The 17,410-nt window shown below is 46.2% G+C and overlaps 1 protein-coding gene across 2 annotated transcripts in view; it reads left to right on the forward strand.

Moving 5' to 3' along the window:
- Positions 1–17,410, forward strand: part of usp22 (ubiquitin specific peptidase 22) — a 44,273-nt gene that overhangs the window by 16,296 nt on the left and 10,567 nt on the right. For both annotated transcript variants that reach the window (XM_084160796.1, XM_084160795.1), the window contains exons 2-6: positions 3,322–3,454; positions 6,774–6,887; positions 7,213–7,314; positions 9,484–9,650; positions 10,017–10,164. In XM_084160796.1, the coding sequence (XP_084016922.1) occupies positions 3,322–3,454; positions 6,774–6,887; positions 7,213–7,314; positions 9,484–9,650; positions 10,017–10,164 (664 nt within the window). The remainder of the gene's footprint in view (positions 1–3,321; positions 3,455–6,773; positions 6,888–7,212; positions 7,315–9,483; positions 9,651–10,016; positions 10,165–17,410) is intronic.

The following is a 17,410-nucleotide window of genomic DNA, read 5'->3' on the forward strand; positions in this document are numbered from 1 at the left end:
ATGTAATGACGTTTTGTTATTGATGATAATTATTAGGTGGAGGTCGCTAGCTACAGTGGGTATCTCCAACCTAGCCTAGCTTTTAGCTAGCTAGCTGCTCTGCAAGCTAGCTTGACTTGCTATAAAGTTAGAGAAACAAATTGAGGAAAAAGTAATAAACAAAGCATGTTTTATCACCTGAAACAATATATTTCTGTCTTGAATGAAAAGGTCATGTTTTGCAATCTCCCAAAATAAATGCGATCTCTGACGAGCGACAGGTTCTCCTCCATCTTGCGTTACAAAGACTTCACTGTGACGTGTCTGGGGGAAACCCAGACACATCACATGGGCTATGAAGTTGAAGCATCAGTTTAGAAAGTTTTCTCACCCTCAAATATGGTAGTGGGAGGAAGTCCAGTAGTGGGAGAAGATGGAACGAGGTGAAACTGGGCTGACATTCTGCTCATTTTGTCATTGATGAAACATCTGATCTCAATACATTTTCCTGTTCCCAAAACTATACTGAAAAAATATGTATAAACACAACATGTAAAGTGTTGGTCTCGTTTTTTCATGAGCTGAAATGAAAAATCCCAGAAATGTCATGCGCACAAAAAGCTTATTTCTCTCAAATTTTGTGCACAAATTTGTTTACATCCCTGTTAGTGATCATTTCTCCTTTGCCAAGATAATCCATCCACCTTACAGGTGTGGAATATCAAGAAGCTGATTAAACAGAATGATCGTTAGACAGGTGCACCTTGTGCTGGGGATAATAAAAGGCCACTCTAAAATGTGCAGTTTTGTCACAGAACACAATGCCACAGATGTCTCAAATTTTGAGGGAGTGTGCAATTGGCATGCTGACTGCAGTAATGCCCACCAGAGCTGTTGCCGGAGAATAGAATGTTCATTTCTCTACCATAAGCCGCCTCCAACATTGTTTTTAGGGAATTTGGCAGTACATCCAACCGGCCTCACAACCGCAGACAACGTGTAACCACGCCAGCCCAGAGCCTTTACATCCTGCTTCTTCACCTGTGGGATGGTCTGAGATGAGCCACCCGGACAACTGATGAAAGAATTTCTGCACAAACTGTCAGAAACCGCCTCAGGGAAGCTCATCTGCGTACTCGTCGTCCTCACCAGGGTCTTGACCTGACTGCAGTTAGGCGTCGTAACCGACTTCAGTGGGCAAATTATCACCTTCAATGGCCACTGGCACACTGGAGAAGAGTGGTCTTCACGGATGAATCCCAGTTTCATCTGTACCGGGCAGATGGCAGACGTATGGCATTGTGTGGGCGAGCGGTTTTCTGATGTCTATGTTGTGAACAGAGTGCCCCATGGTGGCGGTGGGGTTATGTTATGGGAAGGCATAAGCTACGGACAACAAACACAATTGCATTTTATCGATCCTGAGGCCCATTGTCATGCCATTCATCCGCCGCCATCACCTCGTTTCAGCATGATAATGCATGGCCCCATGTCGCAAGGATATGTACACAATTCCTGGAAGCTGACAATGTTCCAGTTTTTCCATGGCCTGCATACTCACCAGACATTTCAACCATTGAGCATGTTTGGGAACTCTGGATCAATGTGTACGACAGCGTGTTCCAGTTCCCGCCAATATCCAGCAACTTCACACAGCCATTGAAGAGTGGGACAACATTTTACAGGCCATAATCAACAGCCTGATCAACTCAATGCGAAGGAGATGTGTCGTGCTGCATGAGGCAAATGGTGGTCACACCAGATACTGACTGGTTTTCTGATCCACAACCTACTCTTAAATTATTTTTTTTAAGGTATCTGTGACCAACAGACGCATATCTGTGTTCCCAGTCATGCGAAGACCATAGATTAGGGCCTGATTAATTTATTTTAATTTACTGATTTCCTTCTATGAACTGTAACTCGGTAAAGTCTTTGAAATTGTTGCATGTTGCGTTTTTTATTTTTGTTCAGTGTAGAATTTGTTACGAACACAGTGCGCTAAGTTTCATAGATTTAACGCTTTGTGTTTAGGAGTGCAAGGTTGAATTGAGTTTGCACTTCACAGAGAAAATATGCAAATACATGCTACAACGCGCCAATAGGATCTCGCTAGCTTGTGCTTGGCTTCGTCCACCACCTTGCTAATTCTGCTTCATTTGCTGCTACTGTAAACGACACAGATGAACTATCTTGGTTTAGTGAATATAAATATATTTGCTACATTTATCTGTTCAGTAGCGGGGCAAGCCTCCGTGAAGATGGTGTACGGCGTAATGAAATATGTCACTGTGTACCGAGCATTCGCAGAGGGGGAGAGCTGAAGGGCGGTCCAACTTTGAGAGGCGGACCATCAGATGCAGACACCATCAGTCCAGTAAAATAAAGAAAGCAAACTATTTCAGTTTTATGCTCATTTAGCTGTGCGTCACAAGTAATACAATAAATGATGATCTATTACCAGTGTGATCATATACCTAATGTTTTGAAATATATAATTTTGATATGGTTTGATAAGAACAACATTGGCAGGGCAATTCAAGCATAGCCAACAGACAGTGATAATGTATTGGGCCTATAGCCTACTGCACAAACCTCATTTCTCCAGAACTGCTTTAAATAGGTTGTTGCATAGGCTTACTTTTTTTAAGTCATGTTAAAACATTTTATCTGAGCGGTAGAGCTAGGCCTGCATTTTGACTCTAAGTGATCTCGGCTCAGAAAGGTTTGGTGACCACTGATCTAGGTCTATTTCAAGAGCAGGTTCTAGGCAATGACGTGTATCAACCCTGGCTGACTGACAGGGGGCACTGTATTGAATCCACCGCGCATGGGTACTCTTGTGTTTAGTGGACTTGTGATCTCCAGACTGATGGTGCCATTGGTATGGGAAAAGGGAGATTTGGCAGGTGTGGGAGCTGCTGATCTGGCAACCCTGTTCTCAATCTTCTCCACACTGCCAAAGGTGCAGAGATGAGGCAAGGACAGTGAAACTAAAAACGTCAGCTGAAAATGGCACACTGGCGTTCTCTCGCTCGATGACAAAGGGATATGGTGTTTCATCATTAGCCCTCCATCCCTTTTGTGTCTCAGAGATGCCAGGTGTGCAACCTAGCCTGTTTGTCTATGTTCGTTACAATCTTTTCACCAATGTCCATTTGCTCCTCATTTCGTTGCAGCCTTTGTCTCCGTTAGGCTCCAACATGGCTGCCCATATTCACTATAAACTGGGTGAATCCAGTCTAATTGACTTACCAGCGTCTTCATGAGTTTATTGATAATGATATTTTTGGTTTATCTGTCAGTAATCCTAAATCTGTGGCCCTCTCTCGCCCCCTGCAGGCCAAGTCGTGTATCTGTCACATGTGCGGCACCCACCTGAACCGGCTCCACTCCTGCCTGTCCTGTGTCTTCTTTGGCTGCTTCACCAAGAAACACATCCACGAGCACGCCAAAAACAAACGACACAATCTAGGTAAGATGCACACAAGCACGACAACCGACACAACCCTGCTTATGAGAACATCACAGCAAAGAGCTCACCGTCCTATCTTGGGCGGGGCTGTAGTGTAGCTCCTCCTCCATAGCCCACAGCCCACAGAGTCCCACCGTCTCAGCCCTGCCCTCACAGAGAGGAGAGGCCATAGAACATCTGCTCTGCTCCACTGCCTCAGTCTCCTAACTCATTCATATTCAACACATCAGAACTGTCCATCACCATCAGCACCACCACAACACTCACGCCCACTGCCAGGTCTCCCACCTACCTCCCCCTGAAACATCAAAGACTCCTAATTATTCCCTCCGCTTAATGAGGTAGGCCTCGGCCGCCCCTCCGCCTCCTCTACTCACACAAGTAGCTAATTGTACTGTTGTGGAGGAGGGTAATAGAGCACCCAGCCTGCTTCATAAAGCAGACTGTAAATAAACACACTGTACCCTTTTGTTCTCCTCAAGGGAAATCATGAAGACGAGAGACACCACTGCTTTTTTATTTGCGGCAAAACCTCAAATGATCACCCAGAGACCCCATGTCATGCTGAATGTGTCAACACACTTTGTTTGGTTGTTGTTACCGCTGTTGCCGGCAAATCACCAACTCATTATGGAACATAATCACAACACAATGCAACACTCCAGGACTATTCCCCAGGGGCTATTGAACGTCACCTGTGAATTTGGTCACACCTAGACACTAGGCACCAATGAGTTGGTTGCTGCAGCTTTGTTGCACCAAAGTGCCTGAGTAGGTCAGTGCATTAGCCTTGGCCTCGTCCTTTTATCAATAATGTGGGGGCGACTGCACTGCAACACTAAGTAATGGGCCTCCGGCTCGGAGCTAGGATAGGATATACACTCGCCGGACAGTTTATTAGGTACACTTATCTAGTGCTGGCTCGGATCGACCTTTTGCCTCCAGAACAGCCTGAATTCTTCGGCGCATGGATTTTACAAGTCGGAAACGTTCCACAGGGATGTTGGTCCATGCTGACGCGATTGCATCACGCAGTTTCTGCAGATTGGACGGCGGTACACCACCGCCACCAGCCTGTACTGTTGACACCAGGTAGGATGGGTCCATGGACTCGTACTGCTTACGCCAAATTCTGACTCTGCCTGGTGCGTCATGCTGATGGCAATGTTTTTCCACTCCTGAATTGTCCAGTATTGGTGATCGCGTGCCCAATGGAGACTCTTCTTCTTGTTTTTAGCTGATAGGAGTGGAACCCGGTGTGGTAGTCTGTTGCAATAGCCCATCCGTGACAAGGATCGACAGGTTGTGCATTCCGAGATGCTGTTCTGCACACCACTGTTGTCCTGTACCGTCATTTGTCTGTTTGTGACCCGCCTGTTAGCGTGCACGATTCTTGCCGTTCTCCTTCGACCTCTCTCATCAACAAGCAGTTTTCACCCACTGGACTGCCGCTGACTGGATGTTTTTTGTTTGTTGCACCAGTCTCTGTAAACCCTATACACTGTTGTGCATGAAAAGCCCAGGAGGGCAGCCAGTTTCTGAGATACTGGATCCGGCGTGGCTGGCACCGACGAGCATACGGCGCTCAGTCGCTTAGGTCACTCGTTTTGCCCATTCTAATGTTCAATCGAACAGTAACTGAATTCCTCGACGCCTGTCTGCCTGCTTTATATAGCAAGCCACAGCCACGTGACTAACTGTCTGTAGGAGCGATCCCTTTCTGTGAATGGGGTGGTGTACCTAGTAAACTGTCCACTGAGTGTGTGTGTGTGTGTATAGCTTTTCTCTTCCCAATATAGGGAATAATGGACTAAAAGTTATTGTGTCGTGTTTAGATGTAGTAATGCTTGTTAGGGGGATGATCTAGGCTAGTGTTAGTGATGCGGCAGTGCAGGCTTCCCATGTGCTTGGCAACACAGTCAGTTCAGTGTTATCTCGTAGCCCAGGCCCGTGTGTGCGCGCTCCCTCCCAGCCCCTCTGGAGAGTAATTAGGGTGTTAATTAGTTTAGCTACTGAATACAAATGTGCCAGCGTGCAGATAGATTTACTCTACAGCAGCAGCAGAAGAAAAGGACAGATCTCACTAGACTAGTGTGCAGGGTAATTAACACCTCTTCATAAACGCTACAGAATTAAATTAAAGATATTCCTTCTCTTCTGGATCATACACTCCGTTTTCCTTTCATTTTCATTTTTTTTCTTCCTTTCAGATATTTGGTCTGTTCTTCTATTTTAGCTCATGTTATGTTTGTCTTCTCTTTCTCTCCTTCCCTCTTCTGGGTTCCCATGGTTACCTGAAGGTCCGTGGGTTTATTTTAGTTTTAGGCTCCTTTCCAGCAATAAGTCTGGTCTCACCTTGTTACGCAACTCTGTTTGTTCTCTCTCCTGTTCTTATTGTGCCATTTTAACAGCGTGGCTGTCATTCAATCTGGGGCCTAAGGCTAGTGTTTCGCTCTCTCTGTCCTGTTTCTGTGATCGATTAGGGAGTCGCCTCCCTCGTTGATGTGACAATCTACAGGGAAGTTCTCTTTTCACTACAATATCCAAGGCATATTGCATCTGTAAAACGAACAGTTTTTTTTTTTTTTTTGGTGTGCATTGAGTCTACAGGCAGACTAGATGTTCTTGTATTTGCTATCAGCTACAGCTTGGTACTGACCCACCTGTACCTGCAGGGCCCAGCCTGACATTTCAATACATTCAGTCACACCAGTCAACACCATATCGTATCTAATCCACATGAATACTGTAATTAATCATTCGGGCGACCATTTACACACACACACACACACACACACACACACACACACACACACACACACACCCCCTGCATGCCCCTTGCTCTCTCGACATACACCTGATGCTCATAACGTCTGCTTCAAGCAGACAATTGAATAGGCAGGTTGTCATGGGAACTGCCAACAGCTACTGGCGCTGCGGTCGCTGAAAAGGTGAGGAGGAAATGGTGGATAGAGAGGTGGAGCTTTCACCTGTTTACTGTCTGGATCTCTCCCTCTGTCTGTGGGGGTACCTGCATGCATGGTCGTCGACTGGACTCCCATTTCTCTCACTGTCTTTTTCGACTGTGCTAGGGGTGTTAGTAGAAAAGTAAAGATGTCAGCACGTAAGCTGTCCTTGCAGAGGTATAGAACGTGTTCAGGAGGACAAGAAGAGGACTAGCTAGCTGCATACCCACCTTTCTCAACAACTACCTTGAGGGCTACAAATTTGTTGAATGTTCCAACATAGCCTTGAGCTTATTCCTTCCTTCCTCCTCCCATCTCTAATTTCTTCCTCTCTCTCTCTTTTTCTCTTCCAGCTATAGATCTATTGTACGGCGGGATATACTGCTTTGTGTGCCAAGACTACATATATGACAAAGACATGGAACAGATTGCCAAAGAGGAACAAAGGAAAGTGTGGAAGTTGCAAGGTAGGTTCTTTCCCTTATTCAATCCCTCAGTAGGGCCCTCTGGCTTGCAACATAGCACACTGACACCTCAGCTATAGGTGCAGCTTTAGGGATCCACAGTGTAGTTCATTAAGGCACCTCTCGTTGTGTTAAAAAACACCCATATTCCCTAAAAGATTCCACTGCCTTGGGCCATGTATGTTTCCATATTTTGTATTCCCTTCCGCTTTGGCTTATGGTTCAGCTACCTGGCTTGTTAAATATAAGTCCCCACATCCACTCTCTCCGCTCTGCACTCGTTAAAAAAAAAAAATGTTTTAATTCCTGTCGTTTGTGTGTGTGTCAGGTGTAGGGGAGAAGTATTCGACGTGGGAGCCCACCAAGCGAGAGCTGGAGCTGCTGCGGCACAATCCAAAGCGCCGGAGAATAACGTCAAACTGCACCATCGGTGAGGGCACCTCCAGCGCTGCACAGGCTGGCTACAGCAAGAGTTGTCTTGTGCCTGGTCGGAAAAACAAACCGTAGTCTCTTACCCTGGTCCCTTATCCTAGCTCCTTACCCTGGTCCCTTATCCTAGCTCCTTACCCTGGTCCCTTATCCTAGCTCCTTACCCTGGTCCCTTATCCTAGCTCCTTATCCTGGTCCCTTACCCTGGTCCCTTATCCTAGCTCCTTACCCTGGTCCCTTATCCTGGTACCTTATCCTAGCTCCTTATCCTGGTCCCTTATCCTAGCTCCTTATCCTGGTCCCTTATCCTAGCTCCTTATCCTGGTCCCTTACCCTGGTCCCTTATCCTAGCTCCTTACCCTGGTCCCTTATCCTAGCTCCTTATCCTGGTTCCTTATCCTAGCTCCTTACCCTGGTACCTTATCCTAGCTCCTTACCCTGGTCCCTTATCCTAGCTCCTTACCCTGGTACCTTATCCTAGCTCCTTACCCTGGTCCCTTATCCTAGCTCCTTACCCTGGTACCTTATCCTAGCTCCTTACCCTGGTCCCTTATCCTAGCTCCTTACCCTAGGCTCTCCCCTTTCTGTGTTTCCAAATCTGAAGAAACCCAATGATGGGATAAGCGATATAGCAGAAGGAAGTTATAATGTTTGGTGGAGCCATTGCCATATTGAACACACCAGACCTGCAAACACAGAAGGGTTAGAGGAAGGAGGCAGACTAACGCAACCCTGGTCTGCATTTCTCTACATGGGTGTAGGTCATTCCCTATGAGGTTCAGTGTGATGACCGCAGCTGCAGTGCAGACTGTGGGTGTATGGAGCACGTGGGTGGATAGAACCCCCAGTCTCTCCTGGGGGGGGGGGGGGGTCTGAGTTTTATTTTAGTGCTTTCCAGTGGGGAAATAAGACCAACCTATCCTCTCCTCTTTTTTTTTCCATCGCCCTCTCATTCACACCCCTCCTCCACACAGCTAGGGAGCAGCTCTGCTCAGACTGAGATGGAGAATGAATGGTGTTAAACAGCATCGCTGCAGGCTACTGCTAACCGCTCGCTGTCCCTCTGCTCTCCTCTCCTCTCTCTATGCTAAATGTAATGAGGTTGGAAGAGATGAAAAAGCCCAACTCTAAATGTCTTTTTGTCAAGCTGCCTGTGTGTGGCTGAGTCAAAGTACATTGAACCTGATTGAAGCCTATGTGACACACAGAGAATGGTGCATGATGGGGAATGTATTCATGTCCAGAAGGCAGAAGCCTCCGCTCTCTGACAGGATCTGCTTGTCTCTCCTCTTCCCTCTTTTCTTTTAACTAAACTCACAGGGTTGTAACGTGAGCAGGTGGTCAGGAACAACGGGTTTGGAGCATGTCCAGGCTTCAGAGCATGGCATTTTAGCGTGTGTCTGTGCAAGAGAGAGACAAATATTCAGTAGTATGTTATCGATCAGGGGTTTATGAAGTGGGGAAAATGACCTTCCTTTCTCACCCCTCTCTTTCTCACCCCTCCTCCACACAGCTAGGGAACAGCTCAGAGATGGAGAATGAATGGTGTTAAACAGCATCGCTGCAGCCTACTGCTAGCTGCTAACCACTCGCGTTCTCTCTGTGTTCTCTCTCTATCTGTGTCTCTCTCTCTCTCTCGGTGAGAAATATAAAATGTGAATTTTTATTTTTTGTCATGATGCCCTCTTGCCCCCGTAGGTGACACACACAGAGAATGGGGTTTGTGTCCGGAAGGCAGCGAACTCCTCGCTCTTGTCTCAACCCTCCTCTCCAGCCCCCCTCCTTTTCCCTCCGTCCCTCTTTTTCTTGTAACTAAACTTCTAGCGTGAGCAGCTGGTCAGGGCCAATGTGTGTGGCGCGTGTGCCTGATCTCACCTGTCAGGGTCTCCCATCATCTCTGTGGGTCTCTTACCCTGTTGTCCTCCTGCCAGTGTGGGGCTGCTGTGTTCACTCCAACCTTCCTCTAGGGACCACTGTGGCCATCTGTGATAGTGTGGCCTACACTGGTTCTCATTTACTGTGGTGGTTTAGGCACTGGAAATTATATTCAAGATGGGTTTTCTCTCTGTTTCTAAGTGTCTCTCTCTCTCTCACTGTCTCTCTCGCTGTCTCTCTCTCTCTCTCTCTCTCTCTCTCTGTCTCTCTGTCTCTCTGTCTCTGTCTCCCTCAGGTCTCCGAGGTCTGATCAACCTGGGCAACACGTGTTTTATGAACTGCATCGTCCAGGCCCTCACCCACACACCCCTGCTGCGGGACTTCTTCCTGTCCGACAGACACAAGTGTGAGATGCAGTCCAACTCCTGTCTGGTGTGTGAGATGTCACAGCTCTTTCAGGAGGTAAGGGGTTAAAAATATATCTCTCTTTCAGTCTCACACGTTCTCCTACCTCTTTCTCTCTCAGCCCACCTCTACAGCTGTCTAACCTCTTCTAAATCGTTCATCCGTCTCAGCCCAACTACACTCTCTCTCTTCTTCTCTCCCTCTAAAACCATGATTGTGGACGTACTTAGTACGTAGTATGGTTTAAGTGCCTGTTTCATCTCCAACCTTTTCTCTCTCCTTGTTTTCCCTTACTTTCTTTCCCTCTCTTCATCCCCCATCTATTTGTCCCATTTTTATCTGTCCCTCTTTTCCACATACTCTGCCTCTCCTCCTAACGTTTCCCCTTTCTTCCCTGCTCTTTTCCTCCTCTCTCTCTGTCAGTTCTACTCGGGCCACCGTTCGCCCCACATTCCCTTCCGGCTGCTGCACCTGGTGTGGACTCACGCGCGCCACCTAGCAGGCTACGAGCAGCAGGATGCCCACGAGTTCCTCATCGCTGCCCTGGATGTGCTGCACCGCCACTGCAAAGGTCTGCATCATAGTACAGGGACAGGGACACACACACACACACACACACACACACACTACATTATAAGCCTTAGACCTACCTTGTGTATACAGTGCATTCGGAAAGTATTCGGACCCCTTGACTTTTCCCACATTTAGTTACATTTACAGCCTTATTATTATTAAATTGTATTTTTTCTCAGCAATCTACACACAATACCCCATAATGACAAAGCTAATTTCTTAGAAATAAAAAAACGGAAATGTTACATTAGTAATCAGACCCTTTACTCAGTACTTTGTTGAAGCACCTTTGGCAGCGATTATAGCCTCAAGTCTTCTTGGGTATGACGCTACAAGCTTGGCACACCTGTATTTGGGGAGTTTCTCTCATTCTTCTCTGCAGATCCTCTCAAGCTCTGTCAGGTTGGATGGGGAGCGTCGCTGCACAGCTATTTTCAGGTCTCTCCAGAGATGTTCGATTGGGTTCGGGCTCTGGCTGGGCCACTCAAGGACATTCAGAGACTTGTCCCGAAGCCACTCCTGCGTTGTCTTGGCTGTGTGCTTAGGGTCGTTGTCCTGTTGGAAAGTGAACGTTCGCCCCCAGTCTGATGTCCTGAGTGCCCAGGTGCAGGTTTTCATCAAGGATCTCTCTGTACTTTGCTCCGTTCATCTTTCCCTGGATCCTGACTAGTCTCCCAGTACCTGCCGCTGAAAAACATCCCCACAGCATGTTGCTGCCACCACCATGCTTCACCGTAGGGATGGTGCCAGGTTTCCTCCAGATGTGACGCTTGACATTCAGTCCAAAGAGTTCAATGTTGGTTTCATCAGACCAGAGAATCTTGTTTCTCATGGTCTGAGAGTCCTTTAGGTGCCTTTTGGCAAACTCCAAGCGGGCTGTCATGTGCCTTTTATTGAGGAGTGGCTTCCGTCTGGCCGCTCTACCATAAAGGCCTGATTGGTGGAGTGCTACAGAGATGGATGTTCTTCCATCTCCACAGAGAAACTCTGGAGCTCTGTCAGTGACCATCGGGTTCTTGGTCTTGGTGGTTCCAAACTTCTTCCATTTAAGAATGATGGAGGCCACTGTGTTCTTGGGGACCTTCAATGCTGCAGAAATGTTTTTGTACCATTCCCCAGATCTGTGCTTCGACCAAATCCTGTCTCGGAGCTCTACGGACAATTCCTTTGACCTAATGGCTTGGTTTTTGCTCTGACATGCACTGTCAACTGTGGGACCTTTTTATATAGACAGGTGTGTGCCTTTCCAAATAAATTGAATTTACCACAGGTGGACTCCAATCAAGTTGTAGAAACATCTCAAGGACGATCAATGGAAACAGGATGCACCTGAGCTCAAGTTCGACTCTCACAGCAAAGGGTCTGAATACTTAAGTAAATAAGGTATATCTGTTTTTTCTGAATGCTCTATATATACAGGGGCAGAGACACTTACACACACACACACACACACACACACACACACACACAGATTGTAGAAAGTAGACTCCTCTACTCAAATGGCACCCACACTCTACTTAAGCCGCAGTCAAAGGGTGGGAGGAAAAGCAGGAATGTAAGAGAGGGGGTGAGACTGAACTACAGAGGAGGAGAATGAGGGGACATGGCTGTGCTGGTCTGCTAACTAACTGCCTGGATGAGATGAGGCTACTGACTGACTGACTACCTGGATGAGATGAGATTACTAACTGACTGACTACCTAGATGAGATGAGGCTACTGACTGACTGACTACCTGGATGAGATGAGGCTACTGACTGACTGACTACCTGGATGAGATGAGGCTACTAACTGACTGACTACCTGGATGAGATGAGGCTACTGACTGACTGACTACGTGGATGAGATGAGGCTACTGACTGACTGACTACCTGGATGAGATGAGGCTACTAACTGACTGACTACCTGGATGAGATGAGGCTACTAACTGACTGACTACCTGGATGAGATGAGATTACTAACTGACTGACAGCCTGAATGAGATGAGATTACTAACTGACTGACTACCTGGATGAGATGAGGCTACTAACTGACTGACTACCTGGATGAGATGAAGCTACTAACTGACTGACTACCTGGATGAGATGAGATTGCTAACTGACTGACTACCTGGATGAGATTACTAACTGACTGACTACATGGATGAGATGAGATTACTAACTGACTGACTACCTAGATGAGATGAGGCTACTGACTGACTACCTGGATGAGATGAGATTACTAACTGATTGACAGCCTGAATGAGATGAGGCTACTAACTGACTGACAGCCTGAATGAGATGAGGCTACTAACTGACTGACTGCCTGAATGAGATGATGCTACTGACTGACTGACAGCCTGAATGAGATGAGGCTACTGACTGACTGACAGCCTGAATGAGATGAGGCTACTGACTGACTGACAGCCTGAATGAGATGAGGCTACTGACTGACTGACAGCCTGAATGAGATGAGGCTACTGACTGACTACCTGGATGAGATGAGATTACTAACTGACTGACTACCTAGATGAGATGAGGCTACTGACTGACTACCTAGATGAGATGAGGCTACTGACTGACTACCTAGATGAGATGAGGCTACTAACTGACTGACTACCTAGATGAGATGAGGCTACGAACTGACTGACTACCTGGTTGAGATGAGGCTACTAACTGACTGACTACCTAGATGAGATGAGGCTACGAACTGACTGACTACCTGGATGAGATTACTAACTGACTGACTACCTGGATGAGATGAGGCTACTAACTGACTGACTACCTGGATGAGATGAGATTACTAACTGACTGACAGCCTGAATGAGATTAGATTACTAACTGACTGACAGCCTGAATGAGATGAGATTACTAACTGACTGACAGCCTGAATGAGATGAGGCTACTAACTGACTGACTACCTGGATGAGATGAGATTACTAACTGACTGACTACCTGGATGAGATGAGGCTACTAACTGACTGACAACCTGGATGAGATGAGGCTACTAACTGACTGACTACCTGGATGAGATTACTAACTGACTGACTACCTGGATGAGATGAGATTACTAACTGACTGACTACCTGGATGAGATGAGATTACTAACTGACTGACTACCTAGATGAGATGAGGCTACAGACTGACTACCTGGATGAGATGAGGCTACTACCTGACTGACAGCCTGAATGAGATGAGGCTACTAACTGACTGACAGCCTGGATGAGATTACTAACTGACTGACTACCTAGATTAGATGAGGCTACTGACTGACTACCTGGATGAGATGAGGCTACTAACTGACTGACTACCTAGATGAGATGAGGCTACTATATGACTGACTACCTAGATGAGATGAGGCTACTAACTGACTGACAGTCTGAATGAGATGAGGCTACTAACTGACTGACAGCCTGAATGAGATGAGGCTACTAACTGACTGACTACCTGGATGAGATTACTAACTGACTGACTACCTGGATGAGATGAGGCTACTAACTGACTGACTACCTAGATTAGATGAGGCTACTGACTGACTACCTGGATGAGATGAGGCTACTAACTGACTGACTACCTAGATGAGATGAGGCTACTAACTGACTGACTACCTAGATGAGATGAGGCTACTAACTGACTGACAGCCTGAATGAGATGAGGCTACTAACTGACTGACTACCTGGATGAGATGCGATTACTGACTGACAGCCTGAATGAGATGAGATTACTAACTGACTGACAGTCTGGATGAGATGAGATTACTAACTGACAGACATCCTGGATGAGATGAGATTACTAACTGACTGACATCCTGAATGAGATGAGGCTACTAACTGACTGACTACCTAGATGAGATGAGGCTACTAACTGACTGACTACCTAGATGAGATGAGGCTACTAACTGACTGACTACCTGGATGAGATGAGGCTACTAACTGACTGACAGCCTGAATGAGATGAGGCTACTAACTGACTGACAGCCTGGATGAGATTACTAACTGACTGACTACCTGGATGAGATGAGATTACTAACTGACAGACATCCTGAATGAGATGAGATTACTAACTGACTGACTACCTGGATGAGATGAGATTACTAACTGACTGACTACCTAGATTAGATGAGGCTACTGACTGACTACCTGGATGAGATGAGGCTACTAACTGACTGACTACCTAGATGAGATGAGGCTACTAAATGACTGACTACCTAGATGAGATGAGGCTACTAACTGACTGACAGTCTGAATGAGATGAGGCTACTAACTGACTGACAGCCTGAATGAGATGAGGCTACTAACTGACTGACTACCTGGATGAGATTACTAACTGACTGACTACCTGGATGAGATGAGGCTACTAACTGACTGACTACCTAGATTAGATGAGGCTACTGACTGACTACCTGGATGAGATGAGGCTACTAACTGACTGACTACCTAGATGAGATGAGGCTACTAAATGACTGACTACCTAGATGAGATGAGGCTACTAACTGACTGACTACCTAGATGAGATGAGGCTACTAACTGACTGACTACCTAGATGAGATGAGGCTACTAACTGACTGACAGCCTGAATGAGATGAGGCTACTAACTGACTGACTACCTGGATGAGATGAGATTACTGACTGACAGCCTGAATGAGATGAGATTACTAACTGACTGACAGCCTGGATGAGATTACTAACTGACTGACATCCTGGATGAGATGAGATTACTAACTGACTGACATCCTGAATGAGATGAGGCTACTAACTGACTGACTACCTGGATGAGATGAGATTACTAACTGACTGACTACCTGGATGAGATGAGATTACTAACTGACTGACTACCTAGATGAGATGAGGCTACTAAATGACTGACTACCTAGATGAGATGAGGCTACTAAATGACTGACTACCTAGATGAGATGAGGCTGCTAACTGACTGACTACCTAGATGAGATGAGGCTACTAACTGACTGACTACCTAGATGAGATGAGGCTACTAACTGACTGACAGCCTGAATGAGATGAGGCTACTAACTGACTGACAGCCTGAATGAGATGATATTACTAACTGACTGACAGCCTGAATGAGATGATATTACTAACTGACTGACAGCCTGAATGAGATGAGGCTACTAACTGACTGACTACCTGGATGAGATGAGGCTACGAACTGACTGACTACCTGGATGAGATTACTAACTGACTGACTACCTGGATGAGATGAGGCTACTAACTGACTGACTACCTGGATGAGATGAGATTACTAACTGACTGACAGCCTGAATGAGATTAGATTACTAACTGACTGACAGCCTGAATGAGATGAGATTACTAACTGACTGACAGCCTGAATGAGATGAGGCTACTAACTGACTGACTACCTGGATGAGATGAGATTACTAACTGACTGACTACCTGGATGAGATGAGGCTACTAACTGACTGACAACCTGGATGAGATGAGGCTACTAACTGACTGACTACCTGGATGAGATTACTAACTGACTGACTACCTGGATGAGATGAGATTACTAACTGACTGACTACCTGGATGAGATGAGATTACTAACTGACTGACTACCTAGATGAGATGAGGCTACAGACTGACTACCTGGATGAGATGAGGCTACTACCTGACTGACAGCCTGAATGAGATGAGGCTACTAACTGACTGACAGCCTGGATGAGATTACTAACTGACTGACTACCTAGATTAGATGAGGCTACTGACTGACTACCTGGATGAGATGAGGCTACTAACTGACTGACTACCTAGATGAGATGAGGCTACTAAATGACTGACTACCTAGATGAGATGAGGCTACTAACTGACTGACAGTCTGAATGAGATGAGGCTACTAACTGACTGACAGCCTGAATGAGATGAGGCTACTAACTGACTGACTACCTGGATGAGATTACTAACTGACTGACTACCTGGATGAGATGAGGCTACTAACTGACTGACTACCTAGATTAGATGAGGCTACTGACTGACTACCTGGATGAGATGAGGCTACTAACTGACTGACTACCTAGATGAGATGAGGCTACTAACTGACTGACAGCCTGAATGAGATGAGGCTACTAACTGACTGACTACCTGGATGAGATGCGATTACTGACTGACAGCCTGAATGAGATGAGATTACTAACTGACTGACAGTCTGGATGAGATGAGATTACTAACTGACAGACATCCTGGATGAGATGAGATTACTTACTGACTGACATCCTGAATGAGATGAGGCTACTAACTGACTGACTACCTAGATGAGATGAGGCTACTAACTGACTGACTACCTAGATGAGATGAGGCTACTAACTGACTGACTACCTAGATGAGATGAGGCTACTGACTGACTACCTGGATGAGATGAGGCTACTAACTGACTGACAGCCTGAATGAGATGAGGCTACTAACTGACTGACAGCCTGGATGAGATTACTAACTGACTGACTACCTGGATGAGATGAGATTACTAACTGACAGACATCCTGGATGAGATGAGATTACTAACTGACTGACTACCTGGATGAGATGAGATTACTAACTGACTGACTACCTAGATTAGATGAGGCTACTGACTGACTACCTGGATGAGATGAGGCTACTAACTGACTGACTACCTAGATGAGATGAGGCTACTAAATGACTGACTACCTAGATGAGATGAGGCTACTAACTGACTGACAGTCTGAATGAGATGAGGCTACTAACTGACTGACAGCCTGAATGAGATGAGGCTACTAACTGACTGACTACCTGGATGAGATTACTAACTGACTGACTACCTGGATGAGATGAGGCTACTAACTGACTGACTACCTAGATTAGATGAGGCTACTGACTGACTACCTGGATGAGATGAGGCTACTAACTGACTGACTACCTAGATGAGATGAGGCTACTAAATGACTGACTACCTAGATGAGATGAGGCTACTAACTGACTGACTACCTAGATGAGATGAGGCTACTAACTGACTGACTACCTAGATGAGATGAGGCTACTAACTGACTGACAGCCTGAATGAGATGAGGCTACTAACTGACTGACTACCTGGATGAGATGAGATTACTGACTGACAGCCTGAATGAGATGAGATTACTAACTGACTGACAGCCTGGATGAGATTACTAACTGACTGACATCCTGGATGAGATGAGATTACTAACTGACTGACATCCTGAATGAGATGAGGCTACTAACTGACTGACTACCTGGATGAGATGAGATTACTAACTGACTGACTACCTGGATGAGATGAGATT

This window comes from Coregonus lavaretus (assembly GCF_964263955.1).
Source record: "Coregonus lavaretus genome assembly, chromosome: 1".
Classification (NCBI taxonomy): Eukaryota; Metazoa; Chordata; class Actinopteri; order Salmoniformes; family Salmonidae; genus Coregonus; species Coregonus lavaretus.